At 38.2% G+C, this 15,114-nt stretch overlaps 3 protein-coding genes and 1 long non-coding RNA gene across 6 annotated transcripts; 2 read left to right on the forward strand and 2 right to left on the reverse strand.

Moving 5' to 3' along the window:
* The first annotated feature begins 1,584 nt into the window (after positions 1-1,584).
* Positions 1,585-5,551, forward strand: LOC143260676 (eukaryotic translation initiation factor 3 subunit C-like). Of its 2 annotated transcripts, none has more exons than XM_076526990.1 (10): positions 1,585-1,742; positions 2,081-2,187; positions 2,269-2,401; positions 2,474-2,758; positions 2,844-2,941; positions 3,030-3,157; positions 3,229-4,006; positions 4,075-4,290; positions 4,373-5,189; positions 5,265-5,551. In XM_076526990.1, the coding sequence occupies exons 1-10, from the start codon at positions 1,694-1,696 to the stop codon at positions 5,396-5,398; spliced, it is 2,745 nt and encodes a 914-aa protein (XP_076383105.1). In that variant the 5' UTR covers positions 1,585-1,693; the 3' UTR covers positions 5,399-5,551. The 2 variants fall into 2 exon arrangements, with proteins under 2 accessions (XP_076383105.1, XP_076383106.1); XM_076526991.1 differs by having other exon boundaries at positions 3,232-4,006.
* LOC143260678 (uncharacterized) lies at positions 5,459-6,200 on the reverse strand. Its single transcript, XM_076526994.1, has 3 exons — positions 5,991-6,200; positions 5,837-5,917; positions 5,459-5,761 (listed from the first exon to the last, which is right to left on the reverse strand). The coding sequence occupies exons 1-3, from the start codon at positions 6,198-6,200 to the stop codon at positions 5,669-5,671; spliced, it is 384 nt and encodes a 127-aa protein (XP_076383109.1). The 3' UTR covers positions 5,459-5,668.
* Positions 6,201-7,345: 1,145 nt separating this feature from the next.
* On the forward strand, positions 7,346-7,847 carry LOC143260680 (uncharacterized). The gene is made up of 2 exons (XR_013034969.1): positions 7,346-7,475; positions 7,551-7,847. It is a non-coding gene; the product is annotated as an uncharacterized LOC143260680 (long non-coding RNA).
* Positions 7,755-11,721, reverse strand: LOC143260677 (eukaryotic translation initiation factor 3 subunit C-like). Of its 2 annotated transcripts, none has more exons than XM_076526993.1 (10): positions 11,564-11,721; positions 11,119-11,225; positions 10,905-11,037; positions 10,548-10,832; positions 10,365-10,462; positions 10,149-10,276; positions 9,300-10,074; positions 9,016-9,231; positions 8,117-8,933; positions 7,755-8,041 (listed from the first exon to the last, which is right to left on the reverse strand). In XM_076526993.1, the coding sequence occupies exons 1-10, from the start codon at positions 11,610-11,612 to the stop codon at positions 7,908-7,910; spliced, it is 2,742 nt and encodes a 913-aa protein (XP_076383108.1). In that variant the 5' UTR covers positions 11,613-11,721; the 3' UTR covers positions 7,755-7,907. The 2 variants fall into 2 exon arrangements, with proteins under 2 accessions (XP_076383108.1, XP_076383107.1); XM_076526992.1 differs by having other exon boundaries at positions 9,300-10,077.
* Between the last annotated feature and the right edge of the window lie 3,393 nt (positions 11,722-15,114).

A 15,114-nucleotide genomic window follows, 5' to 3' on the forward strand; every position in this document is an offset into this window, starting at 1 on the left:
GAAACTAGGATTTTAGTGCGAAGCTGTAATTCTAACGTAGTGATAGAACAAAGGCATATCTAGTATTCCAGCTGTTTTAATGGGAAATGAATCGTCTACTACTTGGAATCTAACGTCAACATTTTTAATGAAAATTATCAATTTCTCATTTGTACTAACTACTCCTGAACTGACCCACTCCTAAACTACTTCTGTTAAATAATAGATGACTTCAGAATTTATCTCTCTATTTCCTTACAAAAATAACCTCTTTTTATAAGATTTACATGAGAACCAGTATCAACTAAGAAACAACATGAATTTTTATTAAAAATTTCGTGTTGAACTGAAATGATTGGTAAAGAAAAAAGTTTATTCAAGGTAATAAGGCTAAATTCCTCCTGGTAATTCTTCACAATAGTACTTTTCTATAGCTGCTTCTAAATTCTTATTTAGCATTTCATATAACCGTTGACCATACATTTCTATTCTTTCCTTATCTGTTTGTTTAACTATCATTTTTTCATTATGCTTTTAATAAATTAAATAAGTCTTCCAAACTATTTGGTTCTTGCTTATTTTCTATTAATTGCAATGCATCCTTCATCAATGCAATCCTTCTATTTTATTCTTTATTAAAGCTAATAAATTTATTCTATCTAGCGATTTTATTCTGGAATTAACCATCCTACTCCTATTTTCCATCAAACTACGGTACCAATTCAATGGCTAATTTTAACGATAGATATGCATTTTCAGGCTCAGTGAATGATAAATTACTATTTTAAAGGAGAGCTGAAGAAGATGTAGATGGAAGATTCCATAAAGAAGATGGAGTTTCAACAGGTGAAGATTTTGATACAGAGAAATCTCCATCTATATGAACTGATTGCAACTTCTTATCTACAGAAGACTTTTGTGATGAATAACTTTCAGATAAGCATATTTCCAATGTCGTTATTATGTCTTCTACTTCAAAACCTTTATCACTAGTCAGGTTCATCTTACGTTTTCGTTTTAGTTTCTTTAACAAATTGGCACGCAACATTTTAAACTTTATATACTTAGTTCAGTTGACTAATTAAGCGAATAATGTTACTAACAATTACGTAATAGTAATACGAATCTCGATGATGGTAATGACCTCAATCGAAACTCAAATTGTATTAAAATATATTTAATATTCAGTACGTCTGTCTGGAAAGAGCTCCGAACAACAAAATGCAACGATTTTTAATCGCACGTTGCTAACATTAACATTTGTATTTTGTTTCTACATAGCGCTTTATCACATAGTTTTGAATATTGTTAATTTCATAATAAACAAAATGAAGTAGTTACATGAAGTTATTCTAATTTGAAATTCCCTCCAAAATAATATTTTGAGATGGCGATTTAATTTATTGCGTTCACATACGCACAAGACGGAAGCCGTAACATTATTAATTGATATTCGTTGGTAAGTAACAATAAAAAGTTGAATCCATATTTATAAGTTGGGAAGAATTTCATTAACATAATTTATAAACTGAATCAAGTTTAATATTGTCGATAAAATAGAAAATTTCAATATCTATCACTGCTGCAAACCTTATGGTACGTGTCACAAGTCACAATTTACATCGCAAGGCAAGTTTTAAACTGTCGCATTGTACGTATATGGACACCAAGAAACGCATTTGATGCGATTGCGATGTGCTGCATTTAAGAACGTATGTGCGCCTTCCTAACCTGCAGTGGTACTGTCATTTCAAGAGGAAAAAGTAATAATAATTTTTTACTCTGCAAATTTTGTATAACAAGTAACACCTACGGCTTTTAGAAAACTTTCATTTTGCATAAAAATGCCTGTTTTTTCGGTCATTATTCATGAAATTACTATGCCACATGTTACCGCATTTACACAATCATTGTTTTAATTATATATACAAGAGTTTTGTAACGTTCGTGTATTTTTGTAAATTGTTATTGGTATCTAACGTGCATGCTGTTTAAGCACGTATTTCAATCATTTATGCCTACAAAAAATCGCACACAAAGAATTCGTATTGCCATTGCAAGGAATAAGTACCTTCTGCATGTAATCCGTATTCTGTTACAGTATTTTTGTACAATATGAGTCGATTTTTCGCAACTGGTTATGATTCTGATACTGATACTGCATCAGAAGAAGAGCAAGTACCTAGGGGACCAACTGCAGCTTTCACAGTATGTGTGAATCACTTTCCAGGTTGAGATTTTAATTCAGTTTTTAAATACTTATTGCGCTTGTGTTTATTCGTCATACAGTTCAGTGATGAAGAAGAAGAGACAAAACGGGTTGTTCGTTCGACAAAGGAGAAGAGATACGAAGAGATTGCAAATCTCATTAAACTAATACGAAACTATAAAAAGATCAAAGACATGAGCAGTATGCTGTCCAGTAAGTGTTTAAGACAATTAACATGCACAATTGAATAAATACAGCAAAAGAACATTTTTTATGCAATTATAGGTTTCGAGGATCTAATGCGTGCCTATCAAAAGGCATTACCTGTAATTACGAAAGAGGAAGCTGGCCAAACACCGCGATTTTATGTCAGATGTTTGGTGGAAATGGAAGATTTCATTAATGAAATATGGGAGGATCGTGAAGGGCGTAAAAATATGTCAAAAAACAATTCGAAGTCTTTAACTTCTTTGCGTCAGAAACTTCGTAAATATAACAAAGACTTTGAAGATGACATAGCCAAGTTCAGAGAGAATCCGGATCAAGACGACGACGAGGAGGAGGATAAACGTAAATATGTAGAATTGAATTATATTGAATTATATATATACGTATATCATTCTAAAGAGAAATTAATCGATAGCTTACATTTTAGCCGAAGAAGTTGTAGAATCTGAGGAAGAGGATGACAGTGCTGTAGCTTTCAAGAAAGCTGCTTCCGAAGCAAGCGAACCAGACATATCCAAATTCAAAGTTAGTGATACGATAGCTAATATTAGAAGACATTCGAAGTATTTGTTGGAAAGATTTATAATAGTTCACGAATTACATGGTTTTCTAGAAAAGTGCGGCTGATGGTGATGATGGTAGCGAAAGTGAATCTGATTGGGGCAGCTCCTCGGATAGTGAAAGCACGAGTAGCGAAGACGAGGGCCAATATCAAAATATTCGCGAGCGATTCATTAAAAAGTATCTCTAAGCACGATCAATAGCTATTAATATATTCGATAGAATTGATACAAGCTCCTATTTGTTTCAAGTAGAGCGGCTGATAAGGAGGAGGAAGAAGACAAAGCGAAGCGGAAAGAACAGCGAAAGGAGCGTAAAGACAAGGAAAGGAAAAAGAGGAAGGACGAGGACGATGGTGAAGGCGAATGGGAGACTGTGAAGGGGGGTGTAGCCATCGCATCCGAGAAGCCGAAAATGTTCGCTAAAGATGCTGAGATCAACGTGGCTGCTGTTTTGAAGAAGCTGTCTGAAATCATTGCTGCTCGTGGTAAAAAGCGCACAGACAGACGGGAACAGATAGAGCTGTTGCACGAGTTGCAATCGATAGCTGATGCTCATAATCTTGGGCCAGCTGTGGCGGTGAAGATCAAGTTCTCTATAGTATCCTCTATCTTCGATTACAATCCGAAGGTATCGGACGCGATGAAGCCTGAGCACTGGACCAAGATCCTGGAACGTATAACAGAGATGCTGGACATGCTGCTGAGTACCAAAGACATGATAATCGCCGAGAACGTATCTGAGGATGCGGAAGAGTTTGAGGTCGCTCCGTATAAAATACATGGGTGTGTGTTGACATTAGTAGAACGTTTAGACGAAGAGTTCACGAAACTGTTAAAGGAGTGCGATCCGCACAGTAACGAGTACGTAGAACGATTGAAAGATGAGAAACAAGTGTCGACGATAATTGACAAGGTTCAAGAGTACTTGGAAAGGCAAAGAACCGCGTCCGAACTCTGTCGCGTATATCTACGTAAAATCGAGCATTTGTATTACAAGTTTGACCCGAATGTTCTTAAACAGAGAGAGGTGAGCACATTGCTATTGAAAGTGCACATGCATGTAGAAAATACTTAATTATTCATGCCTCTTTTCAGGGAGAACTCGGTTCAGACGTTACAACGTCCGTCCAAGTAATGGAGAAGCTTTGTAAATATGTTTATGCTCGTGATGGAACGGACAGGCTCAGGACTCGTGCGATCCTTTCTCATATTTATCATCACGCTCTTCACGATAACTGGTTTCAAGCGCGCGACCTAATATTAATGTCTCATTTACAAGAAACCATTCAGCATTCTGATCCAGCTACACAGGTGTGTTCTCTATAACTATACTATAATTCGTCGGGTATAATTCTGTACTCCTGGATAGAGCTAAATTGTAGTTCGTTTGTAGATTTTGTACAATAGAATTATAGCTCACCTGGGCTTGTGCGCGTTCCGTCACGCGAATATTAAAGATGCACACAATTGTCTGGTCGATTTGATGGTAACAGGAAAGGTGAAGGAACTTCTGGCGCAAGGTCTTCTTCCTCAAAGACAGCACGAGCGTAGCAAGGAGCAAGAGAAGATCGAGAAACAGAGACAAATGCCGTTCCATATGCACATCAATTTAGAACTTTTGGAATGCGTTTATCTGGTCTCTGCAATGCTCATTGAAATCCCATACATGGCTGCTCATGAGTTCGATGCGAGAAGGAGAATGATTTCGAAGACATTCTATCAACAGTTGAGATCCAGCGAACGTCAGTCGTTGGTTGGTCCTCCGGAATCGATGAGGGAGCACGTTGTGGCCGCGGCGAAAGCGATGCGCAACGGAAACTGGTCGGCATGCAATAATTTCATAATCAACGAGAAGATGAACGCCAAAGTTTGGGATCTTTTCTATCAAGCGGATAAAGTTCGGGACATGCTTACAAGATTGATCAAAGAAGAGGCTTTGAGGACGTATTTATTCACCTATTCGCACGTCTATGATTCTATGTCTATGCCAAAACTGGCGGAGATGTTCCAATTGAAACGACCCGTTGTTCATTCTATTATCAGTAAAATGATCATCAACGAGGAGCTTATGGCGTCACTGGATGACCCCACAGAAACCGTTGTTATGCATCGCAGCGAGCCAAGTCGTCTTCAATCTCTAGCGTTGCAGCTCACCGACAAAGTGAACAATTTTGTCGATTCCAATGAACGTATTTTCGAAATGAAACAAGGTGATCGATCGAGTTTTTAAATAGCTAAACATTCGGAATTGCTCACAGGTAATAGTACAATGTTTTTTGTTACAGGGAACTTTTTTTCAAGAGGAAATCAAGGAAATTTCCGCGACAGGCAAAATTACAACCGACAAGGACAGGATTGGGGTCGTCAGAGACGAGATCGCGACAGGGATCGTAATCGCGAAGAGAATCGAAATTATTAAATTAAAAACATTGAATACCGTGTACACACTCATGTAAATAATGTTGAAAATAACAGTATGTAAACTACAGTACATTATTTTATTATCTACTCAATATTTATAACTATCTAAAACTATTCACTTGTAGTACAAGAATAAAATATATCGATTATACAGGGTGTCTCAATTAACTTGACCATTTCAAAGTTGAGAGACCGTGTGTGCGCGAGTGTAGAGAGAGAGAGAGAGAGAGAGACTCTTTTTCTTTTTATTGTTCGTTAAGTGTTGCTCTTATATCTCCTTTATCTTTTCGAGGATGTTATTACCCGTTATAATACTTCGAATGTAAGAACAAGTCGGATTCTTGAGGATTTGTCTGTGTGTCTGCAAGAGGCAATTTCAGCCTATTACGCAAATTATCACTGTTTTAGAGTGTAATGTACTATATTGTCCGCTTACAACGCAATCCGGTAAAGTAGATAATTTATCAAGATTCCGACGATCGCTTTCCTGATTCACAACAACATTCATTGCTTGGGCCTATGGAAACAATTTGGAACTGTTAGATTTAGCAAAATATTAACTGAACAATCACATGAATTATTATATTAACATTCACGGGAATGTAGTTGTCATTGAACACGTAACTAAGGACATGTACGTATTTCTGTTCTATTTGTTTAAAATAACTTAACAAAAGCTTCATCCTCTGAGCATCGTTGTTCCATTCGCTGGTCCAATTTGGTAATTTATGCAAAAGATTCTCCGGTCTGTATCTGAGTAAACTGAGTAAATTTATAAAATAACGGAATTTCGCTTGCATCCGTGAGCGTGAAGATGCAGCTTTTGGATGGATTATAGGTCGGTTTGCGTGACACCGTCGCTCGCGATAGATAACAAACAGAGCAAACGTAAAGTTCTTAACGGATGATCATCTAAAAAAATAAATTAATCGTTTTAAAAACAGTAATTTCAATCTAGTTGATAGACTGCATACCGATATATGTATCTTTCAATGTAGATTAAACATTCTTTTCTATCTTTGTATTCGATTATGGGCATTTCTGTTCTTTGGATAATCTGAAAGTCTGATCCTAACGTGTCCGCAATAAGTTGCCAGGCAGTAATGTAGACAGCTAATTGCTAATTCCATGTAAGATGGGATAAACTTTGCTGCATAGTTTGTTTCTTACTTCTTCGTAAATCTGGTCTTTGTTCGGATCCAATTTTGTTCGAGGATTGTCCAAGATTTCCACGTCGACGTTTACTTTCATGACCTTGTGCAATAAGCCATCAAAATTAAAGCTCCAACTTCATTCTTTGTGTTCGAGGAACCTAAACATTGTTTCATAGAATCTATAAACGTTAGCATTTGTTCGCTATATTTGCCGAACGAAAGTGTGAGTTTGGGAGAGCCAAATATAAGCTGTAGAAACCATAGACTACGTGCCAATGCCTGACAAAATGAAACTATTCCAAATTGCGTAACAATTGCCGTTGTTACGTCTGTTCCGTTCTTCAACGAAATTTTCGTGCTGCTTCCGACCAACTTTCTCCGGGGCGAATGACCTTTTCTTTTATTCCTAAAAAACATTTATGAACGGGAAATCTTCGGCTCAGCGAGACAAATTGACAGTCCTTCAGCGAATGACGTGCAATCGGCAGAGGGTCACATTCGTTGGACTTTCAATTGCGTAAGGCCATAGTCTTCTTCCTTTGCTATTTCTAAATTTATCACTTTCGAGCCATATTCTTTCCGGCAATAAAGCCATTTCTGCCTTTTTGAACAATGCACACCTTCATCGGCAGCATTTTTTATGACAGGGTCGCTAGCACGCACCGCTTTGGTTGCCCGTCCAGGGTTTCTTGCTACCTGCGGAACTGCGTGCTTAATGTGCACATGTCCTTAGTTACGTGTTCAATGACAACTACATTCCCGTGAATGTTAATATAATAATTCATGTGATTGTTCAGTTAATATTTTGCTAAATCTAACAGTTCCAAATTGTTTCCATAGGCCCAAGCAATGAATGTTGTTGTGAATCAGGAAAGCGATCGTCGGAATCTTGATAAATTATCTACTTTACCGGATTGCGTTGTAAGCGGACAATATAGTACATTACACTCTAAAACAGTGATAATTTGCGTAATAGGCTGAAATTGCCTCTTGCAGACACACAGACAAATCCTCAAGAATCCGACTTGTTCTTACATTCGAAGTATTATAACGGGTAATAACATCCTCGAAAAGATAAAGGAGATATAAGAGCAACACTTAACGAACAATAAAAAGAAAAAGAGTCTCTCTCTCTCTCTCTACACTCGCGCACACACGGTCTCTCAACTTTGAAATGGTCAAGTTAATTGAGACACCCTGTATAATCGATATATTTTATTCTTGTACTACAAGTGAATAGTTTTAGATAGTTATAAATATTGAGTAGATAATAAAATAATGTACTGTAGTTTACATACTGTTATTTTCAACATTATTTACATGAGTGTGTACACGGTATTCAATGTTTTTAATTTAATAATTTCGATTCTCTTCGCGATTACGATCCCTGTCGCGATCTCGTCTCTGACGACCCCAATCCTGTCCTTGTCGGTTGTAATTTTGCCTGTCGCGGAAATTTCCTTGATTTCCTCTTGAAAAAAAGTTCCCTGTAACAAAAAACATTGTACTATTACCTGTGAGCAATTCCGAATGTTTAGCTATTTAAAAACTCGATCGATCACCTTGTTTCATTTCGAAAATACGTTCATTGGAATCGACAAAATTGTTCACTTTGTCGGTGAGCTGCAACGCTAGAGATTGAAGACGACTTGGCTCGCTGCGATGCATAACAACGGTTTCTGTGGGGTCATCCAGTGACGCCATAAGCTCCTCGTTGATGATCATTTTACTGATAATAGAATGAACAACGGGTCGTTTCAATTGGAACATCTCCGCCAGTTTTGGCATAGACATAGAATCATAGACGTGCGAATAGGTGAATAAATACGTCCTCAAAGCCTCTTCTTTGATCAATCTTGTAAGCATGTCCCGAACTTTATCCGCTTGATAGAAAAGATCCCAAACTTTGGCGTTCATCTTCTCGTTGATTATGAAATTATTGCATGCCGACCAGTTTCCGTTGCGCATCGCTTTCGCCGCGGCCACAACGTGCTCCCTCATCGATTCCGGAGGACCAACCAACGACTGACGTTCGCTGGATCTCAACTGTTGATAGAATGTCTTCGAAATCATTCTCCTTCTCGCATCGAACTCATGAGCAGCCATGTATGGGATTTCAATGAGCATTGCAGAGACCAGATAAACGCATTCCAAAAGTTCTAAATTGATGTGCATATGGAACGGCATTTGTCTCTGTTTCTCGATCTTCTCTTGCTCCTTGCTACGCTCGTGCTGTCTTTGAGGAAGAAGACCTTGCGCCAGAAGTTCCTTCACCTTTCCTGTTACCATCAAATCGACCAGACAATTGTGTGCATCTTTAATATTCGCGTGACGGAACGCGCACAAGCCCAGGTGAGCTATAATTCTATTGTACAAAATCTACAAACGAACTACAATTTAGCTCTATCCAGGAGTACAGAATTATACCCGACGAATTATAGTATAGTTATAGAGAACACACCTGTGTAGCTGGATCAGAATGCTGAATGGTTTCTTGTAAATGAGACATTAATATTAGGTCGCGCGCTTGAAACCAGTTATCGTGAAGAGCGTGATGATAAATATGAGAAAGGATCGCACGAGTCCTGAGCCTGTCCGTTCCATCACGAGCATAAACATATTTACAAAGCTTCTCCATTACTTGGACGGACGTTGTAACGTCTGAACCGAGTTCTCCCTGAAAAGAGGCATGAATAATTAAGTATTTTCTACATGCATGTGCACTTTCAATAGCAATGTGCTCACCTCTCTCTGTTTAAGAACATTCGGGTCAAACTTGTAATACAAATGCTCGATTTTACGTAGATATACGCGACAGAGTTCGGACGCGGTTCTTTGCCTTTCCAAGTACTCTTGAACCTTGTCAATTATCGTCGACACTTGTTTCTCATCTTTCAATCGTTCTACGTACTCGTTACTGTGCGGATCGCACTCCTTTAACAGTTTCGTGAACTCTTCGTCTAAACGTTCTACTAATGTCAACACACACCCATGTATTTTATACGGAGCGACCTCAAACTCTTCCGCATCCTCAGATACGTTCTCGGCGATTATCATGTCTTTGGTACTCAGCAGCATGTCCAGCATCTCTGTTATACGTTCCAGGATCTTGGTCCAGTGCTCAGGCTTCATCGCGTCCGATACCTTCGGATTGTAATCGAAGATAGAGGATACTATAGAGAACTTGATCTTCACCGCCACAGCTGGCCCAAGATTATGAGCATCAGCTATCGATTGCAACTCGTGCAACAGCTCTATCTGTTCCCGTCTGTCTGTGCGCTTTTTACCACGAGCAGCAATGATTTCAGACAGCTTCTTCAAAACAGCAGCCACGTTGATCTCAGCATCTTTAGCGAACATTTTCGGCTTCTCGGATGCGATGGCTACACCCCCCTTCACAGTCTCCCATTCGCCTTCACCATCGTCCTCGTCCTTCCTCTTTTTCCTTTCCTTGTCTTTACGCTCCTTTCGCTGTTCTTTCCGCTTCGCTTTGTCTTCTTCCTCCTCCTTATCAGCCGCTCTACTTGAAACAAATAGGAGCTTGTATCAATTCTATCGAATATATTAATAGCTATTGATCGTGCTTAGAGATACTTTTTAATGAATCGCTCGCGAATATTTTGATATTGGCCCTCGTCTTCGCTACTCGTGCTTTCACTATCCGAGGAGCTGCCCCAATCAGATTCACTTTCGCTACCATCATCACCATCAGCCGCACTTTTCTAGAAAACCATGTAATTCGTGAACTATTATAAATCTTTCCAACAAATACTTCGAATGTCTTCTAATATTAGCTATCGTATCACTAACTTTGAATTTGGATATGTCTGGTTCGCTTGCTTCGGAAGCAGCTTTCTTGAAAGCTACAGCACTGTCATCCTCTTCCTCAGATTCTACAACTTCTTCGGCTAAAATGTAAGCTATCGATTAATTTCTCTTTAGAATGATATACGTATATATATAATTCAATATAATTCAATTCTACATATTTACGTTTATCCTCCTCCTCGTCGTCGTCTTGATCCGGATTCTCTCTGAACTTGGCTATGTCATCTTCAAAGTCTTTGTTATATTTACGAAGTTTCTGACGCAAAGAAGTTAAAGACTTCGAATTGTTTTTTGACATATTTTTACGCCCTTCACGATCCTCCCATATTTCATTAATGAAATCTTCCATTTCCACCAAACATCTGACATAAAATCGCGGTGTTTGGCCAGCTTCCTCTTTCGTAATTACAGGTAATGCCTTTTGATAGGCACGCATTAGATCCTCGAAACCTATAATTGCATAAAAAATGTTCTTTTGCTGTATTTATTCAATTGTGCATGTTAATTGTCTTAAACACTTACTGGACAGCATACTGCTCATGTCTTTGATCTTTTTATAGTTTCGTATTAGTTTAATGAGATTTGCAATCTCTTCGTATCTCTTCTCCTTTGTCGAACGAACAACCCGTTTTGTCTCTTCTTCTTCATCACTGAACTGTATGACGAATAAACACAAGCGCAATAAGTATTTAAAAACTGAATTAAAATCTCAACCTGGAAAGTGATTCACACATACTGTGAAAGCTGCAGTTGGTCCCCTAGGTACTTGCTCTTCTTCTGATGCAGTATCAGTATCAGAATCATAACCAGTTGCGAAAAATCGACTCATATTGTACAAAAATACTGTAACAGAATACGGATTACATGCAGAAGGTACTTATTCCTTGCAATGGCAATACGAATTCTTTGTGTGCGATTTTTTGTAGGCATAAATGATTGAAATACGTGCTTAAACAGCATGCACGTTAGATACCAATAACAATTTACAAAAATACACGAACGTTACAAAACTCTTGTATATATAATTAAAACAATGATTGTGTAAATGCGGTAACATGTGGCATAGTAATTTCATGAATAATGACCGAAAAAACAGGCATTTTTATGCAAAATGAAAGTTTTCTAAAAGCCGTAGGTGTTACTTGTTATACAAAATTTGCAGAGTAAAAAATTATTATTACTTTTTCCTCTTGAAATGACAGTACCACTGCAGGTTAGGAAGGCGCACATACGTTCTTAAATGCAGCACATCGCAATCGCATCAAATGCGTTTCTTGGTGTCCATATACGTACAATGCGACAGTTTAAAACTTGCCTTGCGATGTAAATTGTGACTTGTGACACGTACCATAAGGTTTGCAGCAGTGATAGATATTGAAATTTTCTATTTTATCGACAATATTAAACTTGATTCAGTTTATAAATTATGTTAATGAAATTCTTCCCAACTTATAAATATGGATTCAACTTTTTATTGTTACTTACCAACGAATATCAATTAATAATGTTACGGCTTCCGTCTTGTGCGTATGTGAACGCAATAAATTAAATCGCCATCTCAAAATATTATTTTGGAGGGAATTTCAAATTAGAATAACTTCATGTAACTACTTCATTTTGTTTATTATGAAATTAACAATATTCAAAACTATGTGATAAAGCGCTATGTAGAAACAAAATACAAATGTTAATGTTAGCAACGTGCGATTAAAAATCGTTGCATTTTGTTGTTCGGAGCTCTTTCCAGACAGACGTACTGAATATTAAATATATTTTAATACAATTTGAGTTTCGATTGAGGTCATTACCATCATCGAGATTCGTATTACTATTACGTAATTGTTAGTAACATTATTCGCTTAATTAGTCAACTGAACTAAGTATATAAAGTTTAAAATGTTGCGTGCCAATTTGTTAAAGAAACTAAAACGAAAACGTAAGATGAACCTGACTAGTGATAAAGGTTTTGAAGTAGAAGACATAATAACGACATTGGAAATATGCTTATCTGAAAGTTATTCATCACAAAAGTCTTCTGTAGATAAGAAGTTGCAATCAGTTCATATAGATGGAGATTTCTCTGTATCAAAATCTTCACCTGTTGAAACTCCATCTTCTTTATGGAATCTTCCATCTACATCTTCTTCAGCTCTCCTTTAAAATAGTAATTTATCATTCACTGAGCCTGAAAATGCATATCTATCGTTAAAATTAGCCATTGAATTGGTACCGTAGTTTGATGGAAAATAGGAGTAGGATGGTTAATTCCAGAATAAAATCGCTAGATAGAATAAATTTATTAGCTTTAATAAAGAATAAAATAGAAGGATTGCATTGATGAAGGATGCATTGCAATTAATAGAAAATAAGCAAGAACCAAATAGTTTGGAAGACTTATTTAATTTATTAAAAGCATAATGAAAAAATGATAGTTAAACAAACAGATAAGGAAAGAATAGAAATGTATGGTCAACGGTTATATGAAATGCTAAATAAGAATTTAGAAGCAGCTATAGAAAAGTACTATTGTGAAGAATTACCAGGAGGAATTTAGCCTTATTACCTTGAATAAACTTTTTTCTTTACCAATCATTTCAGTTCAACACGAAATTTTTAATAAAAATTCATGTTGTTTCTTAGTTGATACTGGTTCTCATGTAAATCTTATAAAAAGAGGTTATTTTTGTAAGGAAATAGAGAGATAAATTCTGAAGTCATCTATTATTTAACAGAAGTAGTTTAGGAGTGGGTCAGTTCAGGAGTAGTTAGTACAAATGAGAAATTGATAATTTTCATTAAAAATGTTGACGTTAGATTTCAAGTAGTAGACGATTCATTTCCCATTAAAACAGCTGGAATACTAGATATGCCTTTGTTCTATCACTACGTTAGAATTACAGCTTCGCACTAAAATCCTAGTTTCTCTTTCAGTAATAAATAAAGAATGTTCAGAAGGTTATGTGGAAAGAGTAGATATTAGGGTATACATTCAGAAAGTACCAGCAAGACAAAAGGCTGGTTATATGTAAATTTCGAGAAATCTCGAGAATTCTCGGACATTCTCTAGCAGTCGCGAGCAGTCTCGAGTAGTCTCGAGCAGCCTAGAGCAGTCTGTACCGATCTCGAGAAACGTCGAGAAGTCTCAAGCAGTCTCGAGCTGTCTCGAGCCGGCTCTAGCAATCTCGAGCAGTCTGTTTTTTTCGGCTGAATCTGAAGCTAAATCGTGTGTTTCATCGAACTGTCTCGAGCGGTCACGAGCAGTCGCGAGCTGTCTGAAGCCGTATCGAGCAGCCTTGAGAGTCCTCGTGCCGCCACGATCTGTCTCGAAAAGTATCAAGCCGCTCCGTAACAATTCGCGACTCTTCGAGACAGCTAGACATCTCGAATCGGCTCGAAACTTCTCCAGACTGCTTGAGGCTGAGCGAGGCCGCTCGAGGCTGCTCGACACCAGACATGACTGCGCGAGACTGCTTGTGAAAGCTTGAGACGGCTTGAGACTACTTGAGACAGTTGGAGGCTGCTCGAGGCGGCTTGCGACTGCTCGTGACTACATGTGACTTCTCGAGTCTGCTCGTAATAGCTCAAGTAGGCTCGTGACAGCTCGAGGCTAGTCGAGACGTTTTGAGACTGCTGGAGACAGATCGTCACTGCTTGAGACAGCTCAAAGGCCTCCGAGGCTACTCGAAAAGGCTCGAGTCTACTCTTGACTCGAGACAGCTAGAAACTGCTCGAGACTGCACGTGCTTTCTGGTGTCTGCTAGAGACTGATCGAGACTCCACGGGACAGCTCGAGACTTCTCGTGATTGCTCATGTCTAGTCAAGTTTGCTCGAGACTGCTCAAGACTGCTCGAGACTGCTCGAGACTGCACGTGACTGCTCGACACTGCTCGAGACTCCACGTGACTCTGCGTATCTGTTCGAGACTGCTCCTAACTACTTAAGACGGCTGGAAACTGCACGTGACTGCACGTGACTGCTCGTCACTACGAACGAAACGAACGAACAAAACGAACGAACAATGTATTTGCATTACGATGTGTTAGGAACCGTGGACCTAAGTGCTCATTGCCGGAGTTTTGATACGATTTTTGGCGTTTCGTTGCCGGAACGCCAATATTGGGATTGGTTCACGCGAAGTAGTCTATATCTGTCTCATCACCGGGGTCGTGTTCTAGCCTATATTTATTCCATTATCGGGGCGGGGCGTCTTTAGTTAGAAATTGTGAAAAGGCCGATGCTTGTACCGTCTCCGAAGCGATATTAAGAATCGGACGTAGACATTAAAGTTTGATTCTCCCATAATTTTTTAAGAAAATACATCTCAGTGTATACCAATTTCTATGTGTTGGACCAACTATTGTTTCGAATCAAGAAATGGAATAATTGACCTTGACAACTAGTCATTGTCATCGTTGTCATTTCCTATTGTCAATTTCTAGACTGGTATAAGGGAATATATTATAAGATTTAGGTCTATTTCAATTATACGTGTATGAATGTAACGCAAATTCTAAATCGCGCTCTCAGTTTGTAGCACTGAGTCGGCGGTGGTTTATAACCTCGTGCCGATATACGTACTCGGTTGAAATGCTCGAAAGAGAATTAAACGCGATTTTGCTAACGATTCTTAGTCTGTTACTGACTTGAAACTAAGTAAGCCTGACTTTAGTCGCGTTTGAACCCTTTGTGTAGCCAAAATTTTTTTAGAAAACGGTACAGTAATTCTGCCTA

Source organism: Megalopta genalis, chromosome 16, assembly GCF_051020955.1.
Source record: "Megalopta genalis isolate 19385.01 chromosome 16, iyMegGena1_principal, whole genome shotgun sequence".
NCBI classification, from domain to species: domain Eukaryota; kingdom Metazoa; phylum Arthropoda; class Insecta; order Hymenoptera; family Halictidae; genus Megalopta; species Megalopta genalis.